At 52.8% G+C, this 27,647-nt stretch overlaps 2 protein-coding genes across 3 annotated transcripts; both read left to right on the forward strand.

Annotated features, from left to right (window-relative positions):
• Positions 1-8: 8 nt before the first annotated feature.
• Positions 9-15,373, forward strand: SLC35F6 (solute carrier family 35 member F6). Its single transcript, XM_060650565.3, has 6 exons — positions 9-227; positions 8,991-9,063; positions 9,821-9,992; positions 10,231-10,443; positions 11,253-11,363; positions 12,929-15,373. The coding sequence occupies exons 1-6, from the start codon at positions 151-153 to the stop codon at positions 13,396-13,398; spliced, it is 1,116 nt and encodes a 371-aa protein (XP_060506548.3). The 5' UTR covers positions 9-150; the 3' UTR covers positions 13,399-15,373.
• Positions 15,374-18,752: 3,379 nt separating this feature from the next.
• CENPA (centromere protein A) lies at positions 18,753-27,224 on the forward strand. 2 transcript variants are annotated; one of them, XM_060650586.3, is made up of 4 exons: positions 18,755-19,052; positions 24,113-24,222; positions 24,741-24,818; positions 25,136-27,221. In XM_060650586.3, the coding sequence occupies exons 1-4, from the start codon at positions 18,959-18,961 to the stop codon at positions 25,268-25,270; spliced, it is 417 nt and encodes a 138-aa protein (XP_060506569.1). In that variant the 5' UTR covers positions 18,755-18,958; the 3' UTR covers positions 25,271-27,221. The 2 variants fall into 2 exon arrangements, with proteins under 2 accessions (XP_060506587.1, XP_060506569.1); XM_060650604.3 differs by lacking the exon at positions 24,741-24,818 and having other exon boundaries at positions 18,753-19,052; positions 25,136-27,224.
• Positions 27,225-27,647: the final 423 nt, after the last annotated feature.

The following is a 27,647-nucleotide window of genomic DNA, read 5'->3' on the forward strand; positions in this document are numbered from 1 at the left end:
GCGGGGCGGGACCTGGACTGGTCACGTGACGCCCGGCCCGGAAGCGCTCGCTCCCGAGACCCCCTGGTGACGGGGTCGGGAGCTGCTACCTGGAGCGAGCGCGGAGGTCCCGGGGGTCCCTGCAGTTTCTCGCTCCCTGCATTCGCCGCCATGGCCTGGACCAAATACCAGCTGTTCCTGGCCGGGCTCATGCTCGTCACCGGCTCCATCAACACGCTCTCGGCCAAGTGAGTCCGGGCCTGGCTGGAAGGGGAGGGGGCTCAGCCGGACCTGCCGCGGCCCGCGAGAGCGCCAGCGACCCCGCGCACCTTCCTCGCCCTCCCCTTCCTCGGCTCTCCTTTCCCGGCTTCACCGGCTCGCCTAGTTTCTCCGGTCGGTTCAAGCGATTTGGGGGCCCCTAAGGGGCGCGAGGCCCGGGGAAATATGGACAGAGGCCGGGTCGCCAGCTGGAGGACCCAAGCCCCGGCTCATTTGATCGCTGAGTGTTTGATCCCGGCGAGTCACCTTCCGTCTCCGTGCCTCAGTTTCCTCGTCTTTAAACGGGAGGGTTGGAGCCCAACGCTCGGTTCGGAGGCAGGCTCTCCAAGAGCTGTAGGCAGAGGTGGGGTGAAGGGGCACTCCCACACTTGTTCACACGGGCTGCGGTAGAACCCATGCAGGCCGAGTAATCCGTGAGCGTGGAGACGACAGAGAAGGGGTGCCCCGTGGGCTTCTCACGGAGGAGAGGTTACAGCTGGGCCTTGAAATTTCTGTGGGATATCTACATGTGGCTGGACGTCGAGGCAGGCAAGAGCAAGGTCACATCGAAGAGTATTGTAACCAGCCCCAAATGCCCAGGCCGCATCTTAATCCCACAGTCAAAGAAGGGCTTTTGAGCAGAAAGTGACAGGTTACAAATGGTATGATGAACCTGATGGTCAAGATGAAGAGTAGTGTGGTGCAGGGAATACCACTCCAAGCCTGCTGCATAGCAGATGAGGGAGGTAGGAAAGGAAGGGACAGGTGGGAGAGACCAGGTACAGAATGAAGCCATAAACCCTGACCCACGGGATGGAGAGACAATGACCAGTCCAGGGTTTCTGCCTGCGAGAATACAAGTGTCATTAACCCAGACAGGGAAGGCAGGTGGGCGGTTCAGCCCTGATGCATGAGGGTGAGGTGCTTGTGCGACAGAGGTAATAGTCCCGAGGAGGTTAGGGCTTGAGGACCCAGGGCTGTCATGAGACTGAGGGGTTGAGCACGGCCTCCTCTCTGTAGTGCACAGGAGACCCTGGAGGCAGCCCCTTGTCTGGGCAGTGCTTTGTCTCTTGCTCTGCCCCCGCCTCAAGACAGGGCTCTCCTGCCCCCTCTGTTTACCATCTCAGAGCCCCCAGTACCCAGATCCTGGCCTCTCTCTGAACCGATTCCAAGGTGCACGTGGAGAACAGTGGACAGTGGCCCTCTCCCAGCCAGACCTCACTTCCAGCTGGGCCCTGCCAGCCTCCACAGCAAGGGGGAGGCATGCCAGTCACCCTCTGGGCTGTGTTCCAGGCCCCCTGAGGGCTGGGGGAGGGGGGCAGTCATCTCCTATTCATTTTTGAGGTGTTTGTTTCTAGCACACTCCATCAGTGATATGAGACATGTTCCAGAGGAGAGTTTGGAAGAGAGGCATCCTGTTCAGTTGATCAGACATGTATAAGGTGCCTACAGGGTGTAAGGCACTGTCTGGACTCAGGGAAGGAGGCTGAAGCAACCAAAAGAAAGCTTGAGATGGTTAGAATCAGAGGTGAAGGGGTTAGAATATACAGCCTGGCAACCACGGTGTCCTCCCTTCTCCAAAGGAAGTAAAGCTCTGGGTGAACCCCACTGTCTCTGGTTGGGTTATGGCCGGCTGCGTCTGTGCCTTGAGCTGGTCTCCTGGGCCCTGTGGCCTCCTGAAGGTCACTGCTTTTGCTGAGCCCTTAACTGTAAAGGTGACTCAACATGAGAGCTCCCATTCTCAGGATCTGAACACAGCGGCCAAGTTGTCTGTCTGCCCATCTGTCGTACTAGCTAAGGCCTTAGCCAAGTGCTTCCAGAGTGGCCGTGGGTCTGCCAGGGCTTCTGTCCCCAAGGACAGTTGAGACTGCCAGTTACTACTGGGGTAAACTGTGCTAACTCAGCTCCTTCCTGGTCAGGTAGGAGGCCAGGGGCATCCTTGGCCCCAGGAAGCCTTGCCCTTGGAGGCTGCCTCAGAGACAGGAAAGAGACTCCCATGTGAGGACCCAGCCTTTGATCCTGTCACCTGATGTGGGGCCTCTCAGGAGCCTCCCTACCCCAGATGGACCACCAGAATTGGGCCCCAAACATTGTTCTAAGGCCAGACTGTGAGAAGGACACCCTCAGAGAGAAAATGTGAGAGAGCAACTATGTACATCCTGATGGGAATTAGCAATTTGAACTCACACTCTGACCTGCAGTTTCTGACAGGGACAGACTGGCTAGAATGTGACCACAGCCAGTGCTAACTAAGCAACTGCTATCCAGAGAGCATCCCGTGCCCGGTCCTCCTGCGGCCACCCTTCACGTGTTAGTTTAATGAATTCTTGTAACCAGCCTGTGAAGGAGATATGCTCGTTGTCCCCGGATGAGGAGCCTGAGGTATGGAAAGGTGGAATTGCTTGCCCAAGTTCAAGTCAGCTGTCAAATGGCAGAGTTGATAATTAAACCAAAGCAATCTGGCTCAAGAATCCGGGCTCTTCACCATCAATATGGGATGAGGCTAGAGACTTCTCTATTCATTTTTCAGGGCATTTCAAGTTGTTAGAAACGTAGAAATCACCCATTCTCATTCCCACGATCTGTGGTCGGGGTCCCATGAGAAGTTTCTTTTTGTGGCCCAGCTGACTGGTGTCAGAGTGGGAGCCTGGGTCTCCGCATTTTTTTTTTTAACATTTTTTTAAATTTATTTTTGAGACAGAGAGAGAGCATGAACAGGGGAGGGTCAGAGAAAGAGGGAGACACAGAATCTGAAACAGGCTTAAGGCTTTGAGCTGTCAGCACAGAGCCCGACGCGGGGCTTGAACCCACAGACCGCGAGATCATGACCTGAGCCGAAGTCGGCTGCTTAACCGACTGAGCCACCCAGGCGCCCCATCCTGGGTCTCCGCATTTTAGCCCAGTCCTTCCACAGCTGCAGAACCCAAAGCCGCTCTTCCTTGGGAATCTCCTCTCGTATCTCCGCAGGCAAGAGCAGCCAAGCGTGACCCTTGGGAGTTGTGATCCCGCAAGTGGCAGCTCCCCTCCCTGCCACCAGAGTGCTCGACCTCTGGGACTGGGCAGCAGGCCTGCGTCCCAGCCCAGGGGATCCTGCTGTTACCCTGCTTATTTCCCCCCTGGAGCCAGGGGCTGCTCTCGGTTCCCATGTTGCATCTCCAGTAGCCTCTTTCGGTTCCTTGGCCTGTTAAAAGGAGCACGTTTCTGTCCCCAGGGTCCAGGGGAGACTAAACATAGTAGAGACGGAAGTGGCTGAGCACATGCCACCTGCTGTCCTGGGACCACAGGGCAGCTCTCCCCTGGAGTGGGCCACTGCCCGCTCGGCAGGTTTGGGAAGGCTGCAGGAGACAGGCCTGCCCTGGCTGGGGCCGGGGCAGGGGGCACATACCCACAAGAGGGAAAGCCGCCCATCAGGTTGGCCCCGTGGCCCTGTCCCCGGGCCTTGGCAGAGGGCCCCTCCCGGTGAAGTAGCTGCTTCTCCTTTCTTGGCTGCCCTCGCCCCCCCCTCACCGTGACCTTCTGCTGATGTGTCTCCTGCAGACCAAACGTTTCCCCCGCTCAGCACTGCTTAGGGCTGTCTGTCTGAACCAGAGCCTGCCTGTTGGGTCCTGTCCCTTTCAGAGCCCCCTTTTCCTGAATCCCGCTGGGGGGCTGCATGGAAAGAGCCAGTGTCAAGTAGACACTCACTGAGTAAGGCTCAGATCGCCACCTAAACCGCCGCAGACCGGGAAGCTCACCCCGCCCGGGAGGGGCCGGTGGGGGGCGGGGGGGGGGGGTGACTTCCTCTCCAAAGTCAGGCCCCTGGTGCAGGAACCCTGCCAGGAAGGTGGCAGGAGGCCTGGAACCACCGGGCCTCTATTAGGGAAGGACTTGTATATGGCCTTTCTGTGCCAGCTCTAACTTTTGCCTTGGTGGCTGTCCCTACCCTTAAATCCCACGAGCTGGCATTGGATAATTGCTTCAGAGGGTTCCTTTGCCAGCCTCAGGAGGGCCATATGTAGAGTGGAAAGAGTTGCAAGGCTTGGAAGCTATGGGATTAGGTGAGTCATGGGGCCTCCCCAAGCCTCAGGTTCATCTGTAAAATGGGCGTCATTTCCCCACCTTCCACCCAGAAACAAGGGATCCACTGAGGAAGATTTTGCAATTCTTAGATGAGAGGGCTCGTGACTGTTTATTACCAACCGCTGTGACACCCAGAGAGTGGAGAAGCTCTGTGGCCCTTCCAAAGGTCCCAGGCAGGAGAAAGAAGCTGACTCACCAGGCTTGACAAGCCGGGGGCGCCAGAGGAAGTGGCAGAGATTGTGAGGGGGATGGGACGCACAACCGGTCAGTCCGAGGGAGCTCCATCAGCCACATCCTCAGTCTGTCCGCACCCCCTGCCCTCACGTGGTTGTGCACGCTTCTCAGAATGCTGAGCTTTGAGTTTGGCCATGCCAGAGTGATCCACCCCCAGCACGGAGAGCCCACACCGCCCCCTCCACCGGCCTGCCGAGACCCCATCTAAAAGAAGCCAGTCTCCGCCAACAGAAGGCATCTACTCATGTAGCGTGAGCCGGACCCTTGCGGGGTCCCACAGGCCTCCTGCCCATGAGACCGTGGCTTTCCCTTAGGGTACAGTATCTAGAGAGAAGAGAGGGCCCATCTGCAGAGCTGACCTCTCTCCACTTCAGCGAGGGGAGTGGGAAGAATCTGGAATAAGAAGGTGATGGGAGAAATTCAGGTGCTGAGGAAGGAGCACAGAACTGGAGGAGGAGGCCCCTGGGTGCTGGCCTTTCCTCTGCACCCGAGGAGCCCCGTGTCCCTCAAGCCAGCCCTCTCTGGTCCCCGGGTTCTTTGTCAAATAAGGTGCTTCCTGAGATGATGGTTGCGTTTCTTCTCCTGTATCGGCACTTGTTGGCCCTGTGGCCCCTCCAGCCGCCCCTGCTTCAGCCAGCAGCGTGGGTCCCAGAGAATGGGTGCTCTCCCAGAAGCTTTAGGGCTGGAGCAGAGCAGGCAATGTTGACCCAACACGAGGGGTGAGACTCCTGCTCAGTAGAGGGGAAAGAGGGAGAAGGGGCAGAAAAGGACTTTCATTGACTACCCGCCATGGGCCACCTCTTACATATCTCCTATTATTTATTGCTTTTGACAGTTCATCAGTATTGGCATCATCATCCCTATTTTATTTATTTATTTTTTTTTTTTTAAATTTTTTTTTTTTATGTTTTATTTATTTTTGAGACAGAGAGAGACAGAGCATGAATGGGGGAGGGGCAGAGAGAGAGGGAGACACAGAATCGGAAGCAGGCTCCAGGCTCTGAGCCATCAGCCCAGAGCCCGACGCGGGGCTCGAACTCACGGACCGCGAGATCGTGACCTGAGCTGAAGTCGGCCGCTTAACCGACTGAGCCACCCAGGCGCCCCTATCATCCCTATTTTATAAATGAGAAACCTATTCACTTGTCCTACCTATGAGGCTCAAAAGTCGTGAGCTTTCCACATATCCTACCGCCTCTTCGGAAAGCATGTGAGCAGTTGGGTTTGGCGCTAGACCCGGCCCTTTGTTAACTGTGTGAGTCTGAGCCCGGCTCCCTCCACCCCTCCACCCCAAGCCCGCAAGTCCCCGCCTGGAAAATGAAGTACGTGAAGTGCTCAGCACAGGCCTGGCACGAAGTCGGTGCTCAGTGACTTGTACCTTCCTAAAAACACGTAGTGAAGCGTTTTGCAAACAACAACCCCACCCTAGGGGCCATTGCTGTCATCCCCCCACGAACTGGAGCTGGTTTTGGTCTCTTGTTCTGTGCTGTCTGGGGTCCACCTGTGCCGACACAGTGAGCTGAAGCCTGTCTCAGGACCAGGACGAGAAGCCTGACTCCAGCCCTAAGTGCCTGCAGGTCCGAACTCTTCCCTGCCTGCAGAGAGGCTGGGCAGGGCAGCCGGTCCTGACACCCAATCCCTTGGGCTGCAAGCCTGCTCTGAGCCTTCAGATACAAGAGGACTCCATTTCCCAAGCTGGGAACACTGCCAGCCCCAACTTGTTGAGGCAGACCCACCCCTTGGGGAAAGCAAAGAAGGCCTTTGGGGCAGGAGGGGGAGCTCAGCATCTGCCTTACAGCCGGCTCTGCACTCGCTGCCCACCCCTGGGGACAAGCCCGGCCGGCCCCACCAGCAGGTGGCACCTCACCCAAGTGGGCAATTAGGACCCAGAGGACGTTGCCTCTGGACTGTAGTACCTGCCTATTTGCTAGGTGGAGTCTGGCAGTCCCATTTATCCGACCACAAAATGTTGGAGCTTCCGTATAGTAATGTGCCAGGAGCTGGGGGTCCAGAGATAGAGAAGTTGCTGGATGCCGAGCTTCCACTCTCTTAAGTGATAGTGACTCTGGAACACACAGTGAGACATGTGAGTTGTCATTGCTATAAGCTGCATAGGCAGTCACCCAGGGGGAGTCCCGGGAGATGGCTCTACCCCTAGATCGAGGTGGGGTGGGGGTGGGGGGGCACTTTGTGAGCCTACCATGTATGCTGGGTGTAGTACCATGATGAGGAAGGGGCTTGCACGCATGCCCTCGCCCTGAGCTTCTGGCTGACCTTCACGGACTTGGCAGGACCTCCCTCATTCCTCCTGGCAGAGCCCTGGCTCCAGCTCCAGGAATTTCCATCTCTGACTTGACCTGGGGCAGTTGGCTATACACCTTGGTAAAGCCTAACCTCTTTACTCCTCGCATCTCCTCTGTTACACTTGGGTGCCTCACCCCCAGGTCCTCCCAGAGTGAGAGTAGTCCTTCCTGCCCGGGGATTCAAGAGCCCGAACTTGCCGCGAATCGGACAGAAGTGAGACCTCAGAGAGCCGGTGGTTTCTGTAGTGGGGGCTTTCTTTGCCACATTGGTACTGGGACTGCTCACAGCCTGGTCCCCTGACCCAGATTTCTCCCTACATTTCCAACCAGTCCTGTCAGAACTCCCACCCTTCAGCTCTCCTCTGACCCTCACCATTCCCAAGAACCACAGGCCCTCCTACCTGCCCCTGTTGGCATCTCTGGAGTGCCGGGGTCTCCCGCTCATTCACTGTGAGATAAGTTTGCCAGGCCCTGTTTTGTTCACTGGCCCTGGGATGTGGTCAGATCAGTGAATGGATGTGGTCTCGCCCTCATGGCTGCCCAGGAGCTCTACCTGCCCTTCATGCTGCCAGCATCCGGGCCTTATGCCCTTGCCCCGGGCTGTGGGAAAGAGCTCCCTGGTCCCCTCCTCAAACTCAAGGCAGAGAGAAGCCAGGGCTGGCCAGGATCTTTGTCAAACCCAGGCCCTAACCAGTGGCCCATACTTGTAGCACTGTGGAGGGCACAGGAAACAGAAGCCTCCCCTTACCTTTTGGGACCTTGGCCTTGTTGCAGAAACGGGCCAGCAGAGTAGGGCTAGGTACTACCGTGTGGTTGCTCTTGACAGACATTGCAAGGAAGGACATTTAAGAAAAAGAAAGTCCTGGGTCTTGCGGTTTACAGACAGCCGCCACCTATGCGTGGGGTGCTACACAAGGAGCAGGTCCACGGCCCGCAGGACATTGCCCTGGGTCTGCATTGGCTTGAGTCAGCTTGTGATATGACAGACGCGATTGAAGCCATGTCGACGAACGGCAGGATATGCAACATGAGGGGGGTGGGGGTGCCCTCCTGCCAGGCTCAGTCCAAGCCAGATCACCCAGCTCTGGGCCCGGGCCCACCTGCACGCTTCCAGAAGTCAGCAGCCAGGGGACTAAAAGGTTAGGAGGAGCTGTGGCTCTTTAGGCAGGAGATGAGAAGATTCAAAAGAAGGTGGAAAAAGTCTCCAAATATCTAAAGGACTTTCAAATGGAAGAGGTTAGACTAGACCTCAGGGACACGACAAAGCCCAGCAAAAACAAAGTTCAGGGGCGGGAGCTGTAGTGCACGGACGGCAGACGGTGCAGAATGATTGGCAGTAGCTGCCAGGGCACAGGGCCGTGAGGGGTCCTGGGGTTGCTGGGGAAGCACGCCACACTCGGTTATGCCATCTGCCAGGGTGCCGGCTGGGCGTCCCCTCTGCTAGAGCCACGCACTTGCTACCTGCTTTACAGTCAGTGCTAGAAAGACCCTCCAGACCCTTCAGGTGATATGAAGGTGACCGGCTGCTCTCTGCCAGTCATTTCCCGGGGCCCAGATGCCCTCGTAGACCACAGGCGCCTGGTATTTTTCGTGCCATGGGCCCCTTTGACAGTCTGGTAAAGCCTGGAATGTTGTTTTAAAATATGCAGATAAAGGATAGGATTACAGAAAAAGCCACTTATGTTGAGGTAAAGTTATCAGAACATTGAAAAATCCTATTTGTGATAGAGTAATATGTGTGTATATGCTTCTTAACACAAGATTATAAGCAGTAGGTCTAATTGCCGTAATTTTGTAGTAGCGATGGATGTAATTGGCACTTCACAGTATCCGCAAGGACTCCGATGGGCTGATGAGAGTAACTGTGACTTGTGCGTGTGACAAAGTCACAGGTACTGCGGGGCTACGTTCCCAGTTTGAGGAAATGCTGTATTTTGGCTAAAAGTTTCTAGGCCCCCGCTTCCTGTCCACAGTCCTAGATAAAGACTTTGTGCTGTGGAATCCGGCCCCTTCGAGCGGGAGTGTCACGCTGGGCCAAGTCCCCTAAGTCTGGCCTCTTGGCTCTGAGAGGAGCCAGCTTGTCCGCAGGCCCCAGAGCCAGGCTTGCAGAGCCCGCATGCGCCCAAGGATTTGACCTTCTCTCTCTCTCCGCTGCAGGTGGGCAGACAACTTCGTGGCCCCGGGCTGCGGAGGGAGCAAGGAACACAGCTTCCAGCATCCCTTCCTTCAGGTATCTAGCCCCGTCCCTGCCTCCCCACCTCTGACCACCCAGGCCTTAGGTCACGTGTGCCCACCAGGCCCTGCTGCTTCCTGACCCAGGGTGGTGCCTTCCCCTGCTCCCAGGAGAACCATCTCCTTCCCTCCCTCCCTCCCCAGGACAGACGCCAGGGTGTGAGTGCCCGTGGAAGAAGGCAGAGGGCACAGCCCTCTCTGGAAGGCCTGCATAAGTCCTGGTGAGCAGTCCTGCCCCAGACGCTGTAAGGCCAGCCCTCCCACGTCCAAGTCAGGACACATTTGGAAAACATCAACCCCAGGAGCAAAGCCCGCTCTGCACCCATGGGCAGCCCGGACTCCTCTGGGATAGAGCAGACACCATAAATGGAAAGCACCTTATCGCTAGGCTGGGAAGCGGGAGGCTAGTATTTCAGCCCCAGCTCTGCCAGCAGACTTGCTCTGTGACCTTAAGTAAGTTCTTAACCCTCTCTGAGCCTCTGTTTCTCAATCTGGAGCTTGACCAGAGGTTGGCCTACCCTGATGGTTTTCAGACCAGCTGTACACAGCCTTAAGGTTCCCATCTGGATGTTTCTAGAGCTGAGGGCTTAGACCCAGGAGGTAGTGTCTGGCCTTACACACACAGTAGCTCTGCTTTTGTCTGTTGGACGCATCAAGTTATAGATAAGCTTTTGTTTGAAGAAAGGCTGTGTTAAAATTTTGTCAAAGGTGATTCTCCTTCCAGCTCTAAACTTCTAGGGTTCTGTCCCCTGCAGGCAGTGGGCATGTTCCTGGGAGAGTTCTCCTGCCTGGCTGCCTTCTACTTGCTCCGGTGCAGAGCTGCGAGGCACCCAGAGGGCAGCATGGATCCCCAGCAGCCCTTCAATCCCCTTCTTTTCCTGCCCCCAGCCCTCTGCGACATGACGGGTACCAGCATCATGTATGTGGGTGAGTAACTGGGCCAGGCTGAGAAGAGCCCGAGGGGCCACTGGTGAAACAGCCACCCCCACCCCAGTTCATCTCACTCCTGCCCCACTCCCAGACTTACACACACACACACACACACACACACAAGATTTACTGAGTACATACTACGTGCAAGGTGTGTCTTCAGCCCTGAGGACACCTCAGTGAAAAGATAGCCTCGGCCCTTGGGAGCTAACATTGTGTGTCTCTCCTCTTCTAGCCTTGAACATGACCAGTGCGTCCAGCTTCCAGATGCTGCGGGGAGCAGTGATTATATTCACAGGCCTGTTCTCGGTGGCCTTCCTGGGGCGGAGGCTGGCGCTGAGCCAGTGGCTGGGCATCCTTGCCACCATCGCGGGGCTGGTGGTCGTCGGCCTGGCTGACCTTCTGAGCAAGCATGATGATCAGCACAAGCTCAGCGAAGTGATCACAGGTACGACAAGGGCCAGGGACCCAGGGGCTGCCCATCCTGTCCTGTCCTCCCTGGGAACCAAGCACAGAGTCCGTCAACAGACTTTTGCAAGCTCTTCTGTATGCCAGGCCCTTGGTGAGGGCACATGGGGGACCTACGGGCCGACTTGGGCATGCACCTGCTCTCGAGGTGGCGGATAGAGTGCACAGAGGCACAAGCAGCATGAGAGAGGGGTGGCTAAGGAGGGGAGGTCAGGAGGGAGAAGGTCTGTGTCATGATAAACACACAAACTACTGGGTCTGCGAGAGGAAGGGAACGGATGTCTCTTGAGCATTTACTAAGTACCCAGCCCGGCATGAGTGCTGAAGGTCATCATCATAGTAATCCCCACGTCCCAGAAAGGAGGCCTTGCAGCCTCTTCTATGATGATGGGACCCCTCTGGTCCTCCGAGGACGGACTAAACCAGAAATTTCTATCACAAAGGCTTGTGCTTCTCAAAAGACTTGCTTATCACCCTGTTGTGCCACTCGCAGTCCCAGGCAGGCCTCTGGGCCTTCTGGAGCCTCGGCCCAGAGTGGTGACAGTGCCTGCCCTGCGGGGTTACCCCACCCCTCAGGGACTAGGAAACCAGGCATAGGACTGTCATGATTGCGTCATAAACTATATGGTGTCCTACAAAAGGCAGGGGCTGTGGGGGTGGTTGTGTCCCTGTGGGCCGTCTAACCCTGCACTGGGCCTGCCACCCTGCCTCTGGCTCCACAGCCATCCTCCATCCCTGCCCCCCCGGCCCCGTACAGCCCAGTCTCACCCTGGCTCACTTCCCCCACAGGGGACCTGTTGATCATCATGGCCCAGATCATCGTCTCCATCCAGATGGTGCTAGAGGAGAAGTTCGTCTACAGGCATAATGTGCACCCACTGCGGGCAGTTGGCACTGAGGGTATGTGAGCACGGGGGCTGGGAGCAGGGCGCTGCTGCCGGGACACCCCGGAGGGCAGCACGTGGAGGGGACACACAAGCAGGAGCACGGGGCAAGGTGCCAGGGTCCACGGGGAGGGGGTGACCCCCCCCCATTCCTCCCTCCCTTCACCACGTGTGTGTTGACAGATACTCTGACGCCTGCCATGCACAGAGCCAGGAGCTAGGGGGGCCGAGCTGGAGGATGAAGGGGATACATGCCCCACCGTAGAGGAGTTGGCCAGCAAGAAAGGACCAGACAGTGCATTTGGGCTCAGGCCACTTGTGCTCAAATGATGTGTCACTTGCCAAGCACATCTGAGTGTCTTTAGGACAGGGAAGGTGGCACTTGAGCTGCAACAGGAGTGGGAAGGAGGGAACTCCAGACAAAGTGAAGACGCGGGGAGCTGGCCGTGAATGTGGAAACCAGTGAGGAGTAGTTGGGTGAGATATGGGTTTGATGTTGGGACAGTGATCAGGAAGTGAATGGGTCAGGGTCTTATCCCGGAGAACCTTGAACGTCCGGGAAGTTGATTAGACTTTCCGTGATGGGCAGGGAGGAACCGCCAAAGGTTTTTATTTTTTCATGTTTTATTTATTTATTAGACATAGTGTGCATGTGCACATGCCAGTGGGAGAGGGGCAGACAGAGAGGGAGAGAGAGAATCCCAAGGAGGCTCTGCGCTTCCAGCACAGAGCCCGATGCGGGGCTCCATCTCACGAACCATGAGATGTTCTGAGCCGAGATCAAGAGTCAGACGCTTCACTGACTGAGCCATCTAGGCCGCCTAGAAGCATGAAGGGTGTTTGAGCAGGAAAGTAACTCCCAAAGCAGATAAGCTTTAAAGGTATGAAACCAGCAGGGCAGAATAGAGCAGTCCTAGCCAAGTGTGGCCTGCGGGCCAGTCAGGGAGCTGTGTGCGCCTGGCCCACAGGGCGCCGAGGGCTTCTGGCACAGTGTTAATCAGCTGGATCATCGACTAGTTAGTCAACCGCATCATCAAGCAGTTTGTTTGGATCCACTCATTTTTTTTCTCCCTTGCAAGACTTTCTGAATGGAGCAGCGCATTGATTTACATTCAGATCCAGCTCCTGGTCACAGACCAATGGCACCGAATTAGAGAACGGTGTTTTTCCACACTTGGGAGAGCAGTGCAGTGGCGGCAGCGGCCATTCTTTTTTAAATGAATACCATAGAATTTGAAAGAGCCAGAGAACATTGCAAGGGTGGCTGTTGGTTTGTGAAAGTGCGCATACAAGCGTATCCGTGCCTGCGCACACATATACTGGTAACGATATAACGCGTGTCTTACTCTGGGTCCAGACGGAAAACACGATTAAAGCGGAAGAGGGCAGCTAGAGCCCCCTCAGCAGGCCGCTGTGAATTCCAGATGAGCAGGCAGCCCCAGGCCCTGCAGGGAGGAGCAGGTGTGAGGGAGGAGCTGGGAGGGGTGGCGGGAGGGACACCAGGGGAGCCCCTGCTGGGCGGGCTAAGCTGGAGATCTCGGGGTGGGCAGAGAGTGCCGCATACTTCTTCCACTCCCACAGGCCTCTTCGGCTTCGTGATCCTCTCCCTGCTGCTGGTGCCCATGTACTACATCCCCGCCGGCTCCTTCAGCGGAAACCCGCGAGGGACGCTGGAGGACACGCTGGACGCCTTCTGCCAGGTGGGCCGACAACCGCTCATCGCCCTGGCGCTGCTGGGCAACATCAGCAGCATCGCCTTCTTCAACTTCGCGGGCATCAGCGTCACCAAAGAACTGAGCGCCACCACCCGCATGGTGCTGGACAGCCTGCGCACCATCGTCATCTGGGCCCTGAGCCTGGCGCTGGGCTGGGAGGCCTTCCACCCGCTGCAGATCCTGGGCTTCCTCATCCTCTTGTTGGGCACCGCCCTCTACAACGGGCTGCACCGGCCGCTGCTGGCCCGCCTGTCCAGGGGCCGGCCCCCCGCAGAGGAGGGCGAGCACGAGAGACTGCTCGGCGGCTCTCGGACTCCCATCAACGATGCCAGCTGAGCTTCTTGTGGGTTCTCTGCTGCTACCTGGATGCACCTTGTCCACCCTGAGGCTGAGGCCACACGGGCTGGGGAGCCTCCAGCACCCCGTCCCTAAGGCCTCACCCTGCCCTCCCCACAGACCCCCGGGGCAGCTGCTGCCACAGAAGACCACCAGACACCCAGGTCCTCCTCTGTCACCACCCCCTGCATCCCCCACAGGCCTGGGTGCAGTGACCCACCCCTGGCAGGCTCCCCCCAGCACCACCACCCCACCTGCAGCCCTAGCACTAAATCAGGAAGTGGGATCGCAGGAGCTAACAACCCTAAGATTTCCTCCTGAACATAAGCTAAACGTGGTTCTCCAAAGAAGAGAGGTCAGTGAGCAAATTCAAACCAGAACTAAGCACCATATTTTCTAAAACATGTAGGGTATTCCCTAACCCTGTCTGGAGACCTAAGTTTTAGCTGGGCTGTCCCATAAACTCAGCGAAAGTTCCCTCAGCCCATCACCTGGTTGCTCTGGGCCTCAGCGTCCTCCTCTAGAAAGCAGCGGGTATAGACGCTGTGGCTTCGGTGCTTTCCAGACTCAGCTGGGCCCATTCTGTGGGAAAGGAGTAATAGCCGCCGCCCCTTCTTGGGAATTGTCCCTCTGCCCATGGCGCCTCCTCCCCATGCCAGTCCTGCTGTCCTTGCTCACACACTCAAGGCCTCCCTGCCTGGCAGAGATCATGAGGGGAGTTCCGGGCAGCCCTTAATAGCAGCTTTTATGATCTCTTCACCTTCCCTTTTAAAGATGAGAAAACTGAGGCCCAGAGATGTGAGTCGTTTGGCAAAGGGCTGTCTGGCTGTGGACTCTAGCCGTGCAGCCACGTGATCTGATCTGGCAGCAGGCTGGGATCCGGAGCACAGGGACCTCAGCCCCACCCCCAGCAACCTGACTCCACCGATTAGCCTCCAGGGCGATGAATTTACCGGGACTCCACCATTTAAAGTAACTCTGGTGTCCTAGGCATGTGTTAAAGGCTTAACTTTTGCGTAACAGCCTGACAGGTGGATGCAGATGAGGAAACCGCTGGCCCAGAGAGGGTTAAGTGACTTCCTCACGGAGCCAGCTTTCCAAGCTAGGTTTGCCTGATTCCAGACCTACAGCCCCACCCACCATACTGGTTTCTCTGGGCAATTTTCCCATGGCTGGGTTAGAAGCTTCATGTGCTGTTGTCCTCCCTGTAACCCCACCACAAAGGGAGGGGACTGGCACTGGGGACCCCGGGGAGCTGAGCAGCCCTTCATTGCTGAGTTCCTCACTCCGTGGCAGTTTCTGGAGCCTCAGACCCATTTTTCTGGGCAGCTCCATCATAAAAGAAAACACCAAATGCCTTCCTTAAAATAGATTCTGGGGGAAGAGATATTTGACAAGCAAAGCCTTCAGGCAGTGTGGGAATCAGCAGGTTATTACGGTTTCTTGGGTGAGGAGGGACTCTCCCTATCAGCAGCTCCAAGTCCCAGGGGCCCCCGAGCTTCTGCGGGGAACAGTGTGTAATCAGAGAGTGAGGGTGCTGGGACTCCAGCTGCCCTGTCCAAAAAACTGGGGCCTTAGAATGTTTTAGGCTTTATTTTTAAAAACAAAAGGGAAATGAGCAGTGTAAGCTCTTTTTTTATCTTACTATTTTTTTTTAATGAGAGGGAAGGAGCGCAAGGGTTAAACATCAGGCCTGCCACTGACCGGGGTGAATCACTTTACCTCTGGAGCTTGGGTCTTCACATCTCCCAAATAGGAAAACCAGCCTCCATCTTGCAGAATGAGCATGAAAATTACATAAGATAATAAATTGAAGGTGCCTGAAAGTGTCAACACACAGTGGAGCGTCCTGTAAGGCTGCGCTGCCCACCAGGGTGGTCCGCCAGGGGCACGGAAGTCCCAGCAGAGGCCCAGCACACAGCATCGGTCCTGCTCAGAGGGGAAGAAAGGTTTTATTAAAATTCACCATCATGGAGGCCAGTGTAAAATCTCCCATCTATTTTAAATTTTTTTTTTAACGTTTATTTATTTTTTGAGATAGAGAAAGACAGAGCATGAATGGGGGAGGGGCAGAGAGAGAGGGAGACACAGAATCGGAAACAGGCTCCAGGCTCTGAGCCATCAGCCCAGAGCCCGACGCGGGGCTCGAACTCACGGACCGCGAGATCGTGACCTGAGCTGAAGTCGGACGCTTAACCGACTGCACCACCCAGGCGCCCTCCATCTATTTTAAGACAACAAGATGCCTCAAGAACATTTTACGGTGACAGTAGGTTCACTCTCTCCTGTTGTCAAGGGTGCTTTGGAGGGGGAGTTCCCGAGGCCTTGCTGGTCAGGTGGGTGGGAGCGTAAGGACCACCACTCTCACTGAAGCTGGAAGGTTGTGGGGAATATTTTCAGTGGAGTAAGGGGGCCCTGAATGGTGGAAGTTTGGTGTGAAGGTTCTGAACCCCCAAATCAGAATTGACTGATAACAGACTTCTGTAAACATCGGTTCAAACTGACGTTTAATTTAAGCGTCTGCATTGTGGACTGCTCAGTCCATCCCCCTCGCAGGGTGGTCCTGGGAGAGCTGGCGGGGCAGGGGCTTCCTGCAGGACTGCTATCCGGGACCTGGAGAAGCTCTCAGGCTCCTCTCCTCCAGGAAGCTGCCCACAAGGCAGAGATTTAGGACCAAGCCAAGTGGTTCTGTTTTGTCTTCACTTTGTCCGAAGGTCTCTGCTACTTTAACAAGCAAACAGCATTCAAAGAGGTCAGAAGCTCTGACCCCTGCCGAGGACAGGAGGAGGAGTGGAGCGAAGGGCCACCTCATATAGAGGAAAGAAGCAGAATCCAAAGTCAGAGAGCTGTGCCTCAGCCCCACCTCTACCTTGGCTGGGTGACCTTGGACACCCTCTCAAGACCTTAGCTACCTATAAAAAGGAGAGGTTCTCAGCATTGCCAAATATGTACACCTCCCTGACCTGCTTTACAGATTGACCTCGTTTCATAGTTGCCTTGGTTCAGAACCCTTCGGGCCTTATGTTAACTACATCCTTTCAAAACGTAAAAGTCAGCAAGGAGTTCCCCCTAGCTATAAAAGTTCATAAATCACCCTTCTTCATTAGGAACACTTGTCCAAGAGTCTTTAGTAAAGGATTACTATCCCAGAATTTACTGAACTGTGTTGAGAACTGATGTGCTCCAAGGACTGTGGGCCCATGAAAGAAAACAGGAGATGAATGTGGAAGGAAAGAATTCCAGCACAGCATGACGCGCATAAGAGGCCTTTGAGATACAGAGGGGGCAGTACCACTTGAGCTGGGTGTTACAGAATGAGCAGGGAGTCTCCCAGGCCGGTGGGGTTGGAGGGAGCGGGTATTCCCGGAGAAAGGAGAAGCTTGTAAAAAGCATAGAAACATGCAAGTGATGTATTCAAGAACCGTAGGTAAGGAGACCAGTATGCCTGGCAATAAGCACGCAACACTAAAAGTGGCCAGAGTCAAGTTCAGAGAGGTGGGCAGGCGCCCAGATGGTGCTGCACATTTTAGACTTTGCTGAGGGATCAGAACTCAATCTGTAGACAGTAGAGTACCATGGGGAGTTTAGGCAAGGCAGTGACATGATCCAAATTGCTGTTTGGAAAGATCACTAAAGGTAGAGACAAGTAAAACATCATTTGATTATAATTAGAGTCTGAACTAGAGAAACGATGGAGAGGATGAATACAAGAGCCAATCAAAGAGTAAGCTCACATTATAGAGCCCTTGGCTCTCGGATCTTCTGTCACATAAGGCACCACCAAAGAGTGGGTCTTCTAGACCAGGCTGTTCACCCCATTTCCCCCACCACCAGTGGACCCACTGAGTATCCCCAGGTACAGCTCCTTCCCTTTTCTTCCCTTCCTTACTTTGCTCCTTTTCCTCCCCCCCCCCCTTTTTTTTAATTAAGTAGGCTCCATGCCCAATGTGGGGCCTGAACTCACAATCCTAAGATCAAGAGTCGCACGCTCTCCTGACTGAACCAATCAGGTGCCCCCTTTTGTCCCTCCTTTTAAAAATTGTGGTAAAATACACACAACCTAAAACTGACCACTTTGAGCGTTATTAAGTGTTCAATGGCACTGAGTCCGTGCACATTGTTGTGCAGTATCACACCATCTCCAGACTTCCTCGTCTTCCCAAACTGAAACTCCATACCCATCAAACACTAACTCCCCATTCCTCCTTTCCCCTGGCCCCTGGCAACCACCATCCTACTTTCTACGAATTTCGTGAAAGTGGACTCATGTAAGTGGAATTATACAGTATTTCTCCTTTTGTGTCTGTTTTACTTCGCTTAACATAATGCCTTCAAGGTTCATTCGTGCTGTAACGTGTCATTTCCTTTTTAAGGCTGTATAATATCCCATTGTATGTATGTACCACATTTCGCTTATCTGTTCATCTATTTGGACATTGGGGGCTGTTGTGGGTAACATTGCTGTGAGCATCAGTGTACCAATACCTGTTCAAGTCCCTGCTTTTGAGTGTATACCCCGAAGTGCAATTGCTGGATCATATGGTAATTGCACATTTAGTTTTTTTGGCCAGTCAACATACTGTTTTCCACTATGGCTGCAGCATTTTACATTCCCACCAGTGAACAAGGGTTCCATGAAATCACTGATTTTGTAATGACATTTTCCCCTGATTACGTGTTAACTGTAGAACGTTGAGGAGATGCAAGAAAACGTGTGGAAAATAAAAAATCCCTTTATTCTAACTACCCAGATGTACATTTGACCTGAATGCGTACTATCCTCGATAGTAAAAGGAAGGGAAAGGGGTCGTTTCTCTAGGAGGATTCCATTGCAGCGCTGCAGAGTGTGATCCAGAGCCCGGATCCTGGCTGCCCCGCGACCCCAGTCATCAATAACGTCCATGCAGTTAAACTGGCTTCTGAACCATTTTCGTGGGGTGTTCCTGGGAGGGTCACAGGGGCGACATGTGGTTGTCACATTCTCGTATGAATCTGCCTCCTCTTGTTTAAAAGCCACCTCAGGGGTGACAGGGCAAAACATAAAATGTCTGAGCAAAGTGATTTTCCTAGAGAAACGTGTTCTACTAACTCACCGTCTCCATTTTCAGAATAGAGCTTTCCTTTTTGGACCATTGGGCACTCAAAAATGAGCGCCACAAGCAAGCAGACAGCGGGAGAAGTTCCCGCCTCCCTTCATTTCTCCAAGTTCCCATTGGCTGATTCCTACCGTCGAACCGCCACAGCCCCGCGCTCTCCTCTTATCACCGCGCGCCGCTAGCCTTCCGTCCTGTGCCCTGATTGGTCCTCTCCGCAGTCGCTCTGCGCCAGGGGCGTTCCAGAGGCAGCCACTGAGAGTTGCTGAATTCGGGTTTTAAAAAACGCCGCCAGTGAATCAGTGGTGCGGGAACTTGTAACCGCGGAGGCGCCGGGAGCGGCCGAGCACGCACCCCGTTGGGGCACGCGGCCAGGACGCTCCCGGGCTTCTCCCGGACGCCAGCCTCTGTCCCCGGACCCCGAAGGCCGAGAAGGAGCCGCGGGGCAGCCACCCTCCGCGCCCGCCATGGGCCCGCGCCGCCGGAGCCGCAAACCCGAAGTCCCGAAGAGGCGCACCGCGAGCCCGACCCCCAGCCCCCCCCGGCGGGGCCCCTCCTTAGGTAACCGGCCGCGGCCCCTCGCCCTCGAGCAGCCGGGGTGAGGGGTGGGCACGGCCGCATCCGCGTGCCCATTTCACGGAGCAGAACACCGAGCTCGCGGGCGGAGTCCGGGGTTCGAGTCTCCGGCTGGCGCTCCTCTGCGGGCGGGCACAGCCGCGCGGCCGGCGAGCATCTGCTCGGACCGGCCCAGTGCAGGCCCAGCGAGGAACCGGGGAAAGCAGTTCCGGGGGGGAGAAAGGGCTGGCCCAGGCGGCCTGGCTCCTAATATTAATTCTTACTACTAGCATTTATGGAGTACTTACCACCAACTAGACCTTGTGTTCAACTCTTTACGTGAATTACCTCAACTTTATAGTGTGCCCATTTTACAGACGAGAAAACTGACGCGCGGGCAGGCCGGGTAACTTGAACAAGGTCACACACGGCTTGCTCCAGCAGACAGGAGTTTTAAAAAATAAGTGTTTGTGCTTTTTTAAATTGCAAAGTTCTTGTCCACTTTTTGTGACCATTTCAAAGAACTATTGTACTTTTAGAAGGTGCCCTTCCAGGTATTGTATGTATTTTTGTTTTTTCTTCATTGAGGGCTGTGTTGGGCCTTAAGTAGAGTGCTCTCGCCTTGTTCTCTTCCTGAGATCATGGGCTGGGAAGGAATGCTGGTCTGTGGTCCTGTTTCTGTACTGAGGTCTGGTGGGTGGCAGACCCACGGGGCGAGAGCTGTGCCTTTGTGGCAACAACTGCTTTACTTGTCTTCTGCCACATAGTTAAGAGCAGGGTGAAAAAAATATATTCTGGGTTATTTTCTTTCCTGAACGTTAATAACCTTTGCATCCAGGCAACTTGCTGACTTCTCTCGTTAGTTCTAACTAGCGTTCAGTTACTTCAACTGAAATGTTTAAGTAGACTATTATGTTACCTGCAGATAAGGACCTCTGAGTCTCCTTTTTCATTTTTACACGTTTTATTTCGTAGTGTATTGTACTAAGGACGCCCTGAGATTAGTATTGAAATACGAGCAGCGTTTTGGCCATCCTTGTCCCGTTCCTGATTTTAACGGGGTGCTGTTAAGTGTGTTTGATGTTGCTTTGTGATATGGAAGCATCCTGCTATGCCTGGTTTATCTCCACGCTTCCTGGCAGTTCCCCTGCACTTGTCTGGCAGTCCGGCTCTTCCATTCTCCCCAGTGACTATTCCACACCTTTGTTTTTCTTCTTCAAATTCCTACAACTCTAGCCGCCCCCCGCCCCACTCACGCTCAGCTGATGATGACCTGGTCTCATGCTTGCCTCACTGAGGAAATAAGAAGCCTCCAGACTGCATTCCCTTGTCTTCTCACAGCAGAGAACCCACGTATCCCCTTCCTAGCAAAAACCACTCCTCCTACCTGGGCTTTTGGTCATATTTTTCTCTCTCCGTCCCTGGGCTTTCTCTTATCCTCTCCACCTGCATTTAGAATTACATTCTTACTCCCCACATTGGCATTCCACAAATGCTCTGTCTAAAGAAAAAGGGCAGGGGTGTTTCCTGCCCCTACCTTCCCTGCCTCTCGCATACTCCCCATTTTTCTCTACTGCCTTTCATAGCTACCTTTTTTAGAAATAGCCAGAGGTAAGAGCACACACACGTGTGTCTCCCCTCTTCCCAGGCACCCTTGAACCCATTCCAGTCTGACCCCCCACAACTACTTCCCTTCCTTCTAGTGCACTTGAAGTCCTCTTGTCAGGGTCACCAGCTACTTTAGTGTTGCTAAATCCAACAGACATGCCTGTGTCCTTTTCTTGCTCCGAGAAGCATTGGACACAGCGGGCCATTTTCTCCTGGAAACACTCTATCCCCTTGGCGTCCGTGACCCACACACCCTGCAGTTCCTGCTTGGTGTATTTTACTGTCTGTGTCACCTCTTTAACAACTTGATGTTGGACTTCCTTGCTGTCCGGTTCCTTTCTCCCCCCCCCCCCGCGCCCCGGCCCCCCATGTGGTCTCATCCCGTCCTGTGGCTCTGCATACCACCCCTACAGGCGGCGCTCACATTTACGTGTCCAGCCCAGATCTCTCCTCTGACTCCACATCCCTGTGTCCAGCTGCCTTTCTGCCTGAGAGCTCGTGGTTACGTCTGGTGCAACCTGTCTGAAGCTGAACTTTTGATTACTCCCTTCCAACCTCTGCAGCCCTGGTTTTCCCCATTTCGGCAAGTGGCACAGGCACGTTCCCCACCCGCAGCTGTTCAAGCCAGAACCCTGGGAGACGTTCTTTTCTCTTGTCCCCGTATACAAGTAAGCTGCAGCAATTCTACCTCCAAATCACATCCTTGATCGCACCACTTGTCATCTCTGCTCCCACCAGCTAGTCCCAGCCACCAGCACCCTAACCTGACCGCGCTCCACTTCCACTCTTGTCTCTTTTCAGTTCTTTCCTTACACTGCAGGTGGACTCCTCTTTAAAATGTAAGGAGATCACCTCTCCGACTCCCTCAGCTCCCTGTTATTTAGGATCAAATCCCAACTCCTTATGTTGGCATTGCCAGACCCAACTGTTGAATTTTTTTTTTTTTTGAAAGTAGGCTCCACGAAGGCACCTGGGTGGCTCAGTCAGTTAAGCATCTGACTTCGGCTGGGGTCATGATCTCGCGGTTCATGGGTTTGAACCCCTGTTGGGCTCTGTGCTGACAGCTCAGAGCCTGGAGCCTGCTTCGGATTCTGTGTCTCCCTCTCCCTCTGCCCCTCCCCTGCTCATGCTCTGTCTCTCTCTGTCTCTCAACAATAAATAAATGTTTAAAAAAAAAAAAAAAAAAAGTAGGCTCCACACCCAATAAGGGGCTCAAATTCACAACCATGAGATCGAGATGCTCTACAGACGGAGCCAACCAGGTGCCCCCCAACTACTGAATATTTAATCCCAGTTCTTTCCCGTGATCTTTAACCGCTTAAAGATCATGGGATCTTTCCCATGATCATTTTCATAACCGCTTGTTCTGGGACATAGATTACATGCCTTCTCTTACCCCTCTGAGGTTATTACATATATGGCTCTCAAAGTCTTTTTTCTCTATTCACTCAGATTCCTCCAGCATTGGTTATTTGCTGAGCTCGGTTCCTTCCGCGGTGTTGTCCTTCTTGCACGGGTGATACCTAGTTGTGCTAATCTTTCCATTCTCTGCGACTGCTGCGCCGGTCTGTTAAAGGCTGCCTCCAGATGACCGTGGATTGTGGACCAGTGGTCGGGAGAGGCAGATGCCAGCAGCTTGACTCCTGAAGTTGAGGCCTCCCTCTTTCTACTAAATGTCCCCAGTCCCCTGGACACTGCCCCTGTTTCTCTGACCCACATTCCCCACCACCAGAGATACAGTCTCCAGGGCCAGCTGTGTGGCCCAGGCGTCTCTGGATTGTCTCACTGGCCCCATCTGCTCATGCAGCTCTTCTAACACTTTGTAATTAGTTCACTATGAAATCCCTTCCGCAGAACTACTTGGTTTGCTTCTCTCTCCTTGACTGGACCTTGAATAACCTTTTTTTTTTTTTTTTTTTTTTTTTTAATGTTTACTTATTTTTTGAGAGACAGAGACTGAGCACGAGGTGGGGAGGGGCAGAGAGAGAAGGAGACACAGAATCGGAAGCAGGCTCCAGGCTCCGCCCTGTCAGCACAGAGCCAGACGTGGGGCTCGAACTCACGAGCTGCGAGATCATGACCTGAGCCGAAGTCGGACACTCAACCGACTGAGCCACCCAGATGCCCCTTGAATAACATTTCTGAAACAATTTTATCCTTCAAAATGTTCATTTTCATGGTTTTTTTTCTTTCTTTTTTTATTCTTTGTTCAGCTTATGAGAGGTTCATTCATTTTTGTTGGTCCTTGTTTTTATTGACCTAGCAACAGTATTGTTTTTTGTTTTATTTTCTTTTTCATTAATTTGTTTTATTATCTTGAATATTTGGTTGTCTTCTTTTGGTTTATTTTAATAATTCTGTTGTTAACACTTGAGTTGAACACTTAGCTGTCTTTTAACATCCTTGTTTTCTAATAGAGAATCAATCTGGAGACTGTACATTTTCTTCTAGTACTATTTAGCTGCATCTCATAAGTTTTGAGACGTAGACTTTTGATTCATTTCTAAATAGTCTAATTTCAGGGGTGCCTGGGTGGCTCAGTCCGTTGAGCATCTGACTTCGGCTCAGGTCATGACCTCATGGTTCATGAGTTCGAGCCCCGCGTCGGGCTCTGTGCTGACGGCTCGGAGCTCGAAGCCTGGAGCCTGCTTCGGAATCTGTGTCTCCCTCTCTCTCTGCCCCTCCCCTGCTCACGCTCTGTCTCTCTGTCTCTCTCTCTGTCAAAAATAAATAAACATTAAAATAAATAAATAAATAGTCTAATTTCAATTAAGTTTCCTTGAGTTAGAAGATTTTTTTTTTTCTTGGGTTTTTAATTTCAGATCAGAGAGTTTGGCTTTTTGACCTCTACTTTGGGGAATATTTTAAGATCTTTTTTCTTTTTTGTTGTGGCTGGACCCAGGCCAAAGGCTCTGGCTCCATTAGCCCAGTGACCCAGCCCTGGCACTGAGTTATGCCAAATCTGAGGTCCCTCCTTGGCCACACATAAGCTCTAGCTAATTGTCTTCACCTCTCCGCCTCAGGATAACCGAGACAGAGAGTTGTGCTAGATAACCTCTCCAGTTCCTTCCAGCTCTAAAAATAGACCTGAACACAAAATCACTGAGTTTCCAACCTAGATGGCAAAGGTAGAGGAGATGCCCAAAGTACCAGGGGGCTCAGAGGAGGGAGGTAACCTATCATTTTGGAAGGGACTGGGAATCAGGAGAGGCTTCACGAAAAGAGTTGGCGTTTCAGAGAATACCCTCAAAGGATCACGCGTTCATTGAACAAATATTTGTTTGGCATCTGACTGCTATTTCTAGTTGCTGAAGATAATGGCAGGAAATAATGGACCGGAACGCCCGCTTCTGTGGAGCGTATTACAGACTAGTGATCTGACAGTTTGCCTATCTCAGGCAGGCTGCGAGGCCCCACCTACTGACCACTACACTCTATGACCGAACTTTTTTGCTCAGGCGCTTCCTCCCGTCAGCGTGGTCCGCGGAGAAGTCGGGTTCTGAAGGAGATCCGAAAGCTTCAGAAAAGCACAGACCTGTTGTTAAGGAAGAGCCCCTTTGGCCGCCTGGTGAGCTCCACCAACCCCCGTGCTGCCTTCTTTCTTTAAATCCCCCAGGTATTGGGGACCTCATCATCTCTTGTCTGAATGGCTAGGGGTCCTCCCCTCCAACCTGGCAGAGGACTCTTCACCTTTTGAAAGTATGAATCCGCCAAGGGCTCCTTATGGTTCTTCATGGAATCAATTTCTAACCCTACCACCTCTGAAACCGTGTTCTTGGATTGTATAAATAGGAGCCCTCTCATCCATCCCCGCTTTGATCCCTCTTCCTGCCCGGGGAGATTGCCTCCCCCTCTCCCCACCACCGATAGGAGACATACCAGTTCCTAGGCTCCCAGGAGTTGACACCGGCTACTGCTTAGGTTCTAAGATTAAGGGGCAGGAAGGTGTAATAGAAGTGAAGATTCATGGAAACTCATGGAGAGAGTCCGTCTTCGCTTGAATCTCTCTTCTTTAACTCTTCACTCCTCCCCACACTCCCCTTCTCCCTTGCCCCACCCCCCCCAACCATCCCCACTCCTTCACAGGCAAGAGAGATATGTGTTAAATTCACTCGTGGTGTGGACTTCTACTGGCAAGCCCAGGCCCTGTTGGCCCTACAAGAGGTAAGAAGGGGGGCCGAGGTACAGCTGGGTGACGATGGGAGAAAGGCACTCTGGAAATCCACGGGGCTGCCCGAGGAATGTCACGCGCTGACTCTTGCCTCCTGAGAGAGAGCATCACGGAACGCCTGGGTTTGGAGGCCGGATCCTCATTTGCTGGTAGCAGGATTCCCAGGCAGGGTTCCCCCTCGTTCTGTGACGGTCTTTCACACAGTCCCGCGAGCCCTCGGAGACAAGGTGCAGCAGGGCTCCAAGAGAACAGCAGCACATGCCCCCTCCCTCCCATGTGGCAGTCTTTGGACTTGTCTTTCTGCCCCCAGGCTGCAGAAGCATTTCTGGTTCATCTCTTTGAGGACGCCTATCTTCTCTCCTTACATGCCGGCCGCGTTACTCTCTTCCCGAAGGATGTGCAGCTGGCCAGGAGGATCCGAGGCATTCAGGAAGGGCTTGGCTGAGCTCCCGCCACCTGTCTCTGTAAGCCTTTCCTGCTTGCCGGAGAGAGCGCTCTCTGGGGAGGAAGCACCCAGCGTCTCATCGCCGGGATGGGAGTTGCTCTGAAGGGGTTTCCATCCTTGGTCCCTTGCTGTCTCACCTTCGCTTTGTTCTCTAGGAAAGGTTCGACTTGGTTTTAGCTTGAGCGCTTGGGATTCTATGGCTCATGCGCTTTTGTACAACGTTGAATAAAGATCTTTATCTATTTAGTAATCACCAGGCGACATGAATCTGTCAGAGTTCAGCCTCTATCTCACAAGGACCAGATGACTCGTTTTGATTAAGAAGAGGTTTTCTTAACTTTTGAAAATGTCTTGTTTGGTGTCAAATGTGATGCCTGAATTTCAGGGATGATACCAGGGACTCTGTCCGGAGCCAAGAACCGATCCACGAAGTGCGAGGAGATGCCTGGACTTGTTGCTTTTGTAACTGGTTGTTTTAAGAAGGAGAAGGCTACGTGGCTTTCCTCTGTAACAGAGGTGATCTGTGAGAAAATCAACATCATTCCAAAGGACTCAGAGTTCTTTTTAGCTAATGAGACTCCAAGGTTCACTTCGGTTTGCAGATTATTCACATGACTGCTGAATGATTTTGAAAACCTCAGATTTTCTGGGTTATGGGAAAAAAAGGATATTTCCTTATGGTTTTAGATCTTCCTGCACCGTTTAAATTTTTTGCCCGATGTATATTTACTTTTCTTTAAAACATAAGGGAAAAAAATAAAAGCCAACCGCTTCCATCGGTTGCAGGAAGAGCCGGGCACGCCTAGCGCTTACGTCCCTGTCCCTCGGTTACTGTCATCATTAGCGGCGGCGGCCAGCTCTCGTGTGAGCTTCACCTGTCCACAAGTGTGTAGCTTTTTAAAAACCCAATTCAGGTTAAAATAGGAAATCTTTAAGTTCTGACGTTCTGGTTCCTTTTAGCAAATTCCTATCGAAGGCATTCAGAAATTCTAGCTTGCAGGTTTTATTTTATCCTTCTTTGTGAATCATAGAAGACGTGTCTTCATTTTTATACTTTAGGATTTGTCGTTCCAGGATTGTAAAGCGCCTTTTCAAAGTTTTTACAAGTGTTTTTTATAACTACTTTGCGGAGAGAGAATAAAAATTAGACTAATTCTTTAATGGCAAAAATGTAAAGCAAAGTTTCAGTTACAGCGTATAGAGATACTACGTGTCGTATGTGTGAATGTTCAGTTCTTCATTTGTACGCTGTTTTGCAAGTAGCCACTCTTTAAACAAGAGAATTGAGGGGTGTGTTTTTGTCTCCCGTGGAGTAGAGTATGTATGAGCAGATAAAAACGTTGCCCTTCCGTTGTCATAACTGAAAGCAGTGTAAGAAGTTTGCAGAGAAATGGAAAGCGCCACCAGTAGGCTTTTAAGATTTTGCGTGTGACGGAAATGATTAGCGAGGGTGGACTTCTGACACGGATATGCCTGGCAACCAAATTCCAAGACTAGCTGAAGGGAAGGACCAAGTTCTATCATTGAATAAACTTTAGCCCTTTGGAAAAACTTCTTCCTGTTCAACATCAATTCCTATTTATGCAGACATCTGAATAACGCTTATCTGTCAATGAATATATTTAAAATGCTTGTCAGAGTATTATTAATTAGAAGACTGTCTCCTCTCTTAAATTGTACTAAGCAGGGTTGCCTGGCTGGCTCAGTCAGCAACGCATGCAACTCTTGACTTTGGGGTTTGTGAGTTCAAGCCCAGGTCAGGCATGGAACTGTCTTTCCAAAAAAAAAAAAAATTTATTTTAATAAATAAATAAAATGTACTACCCAGGACACACATGCAACACTGGTCACACGCCAGGCAGGACCCACCAAGTAGTATTTACTGGGTAACACCAGAATAAGTAATTTAAATCATGATAATGTTATATAATAATGTTACAGTTTACTATAAACAGTACTTAACATTGTTGGAGTTCTGCGTTTGTTTTTCTGGGTGATTCCATCACCATCTTTAACCTTTCCGTTCGATTTTATTTCTGCTTTCACATTTTTAATGTCTAAGTACTCTTAGTTTTGTAAATATTTCTTTATTGTAGCATCCCAATCGGTGTTCACTCAAAAAACAAAACAAAACAAAAAAACCCAGAAACCAACCTGGATATTTCCAACAAAGAAGAACTTAGTGGAAAGGACTGGTTAAATAACACCAGGAGGGCTGGAAGAGCAGCAGGGAAGAGAGGATACTACCCAAAGATCAGGAAGCTGCTGGCATCCACAGCCCCCACCGCAGGTGCTCTGCCAGAAGCACCCCCACCAGCGCCGTGTAAGCCGCACCTGCTGCTTACTGACCAGGAACTCGGGGAGCCCCTGCTCCATC

Source organism: Panthera onca, chromosome A3, assembly GCF_046562875.1.
Source record: "Panthera onca isolate mPanOnc1 chromosome A3, mPanOnc1 haplotype 2, whole genome shotgun sequence".
Taxonomy (NCBI): Eukaryota; Metazoa; Chordata; class Mammalia; order Carnivora; family Felidae; genus Panthera; species Panthera onca.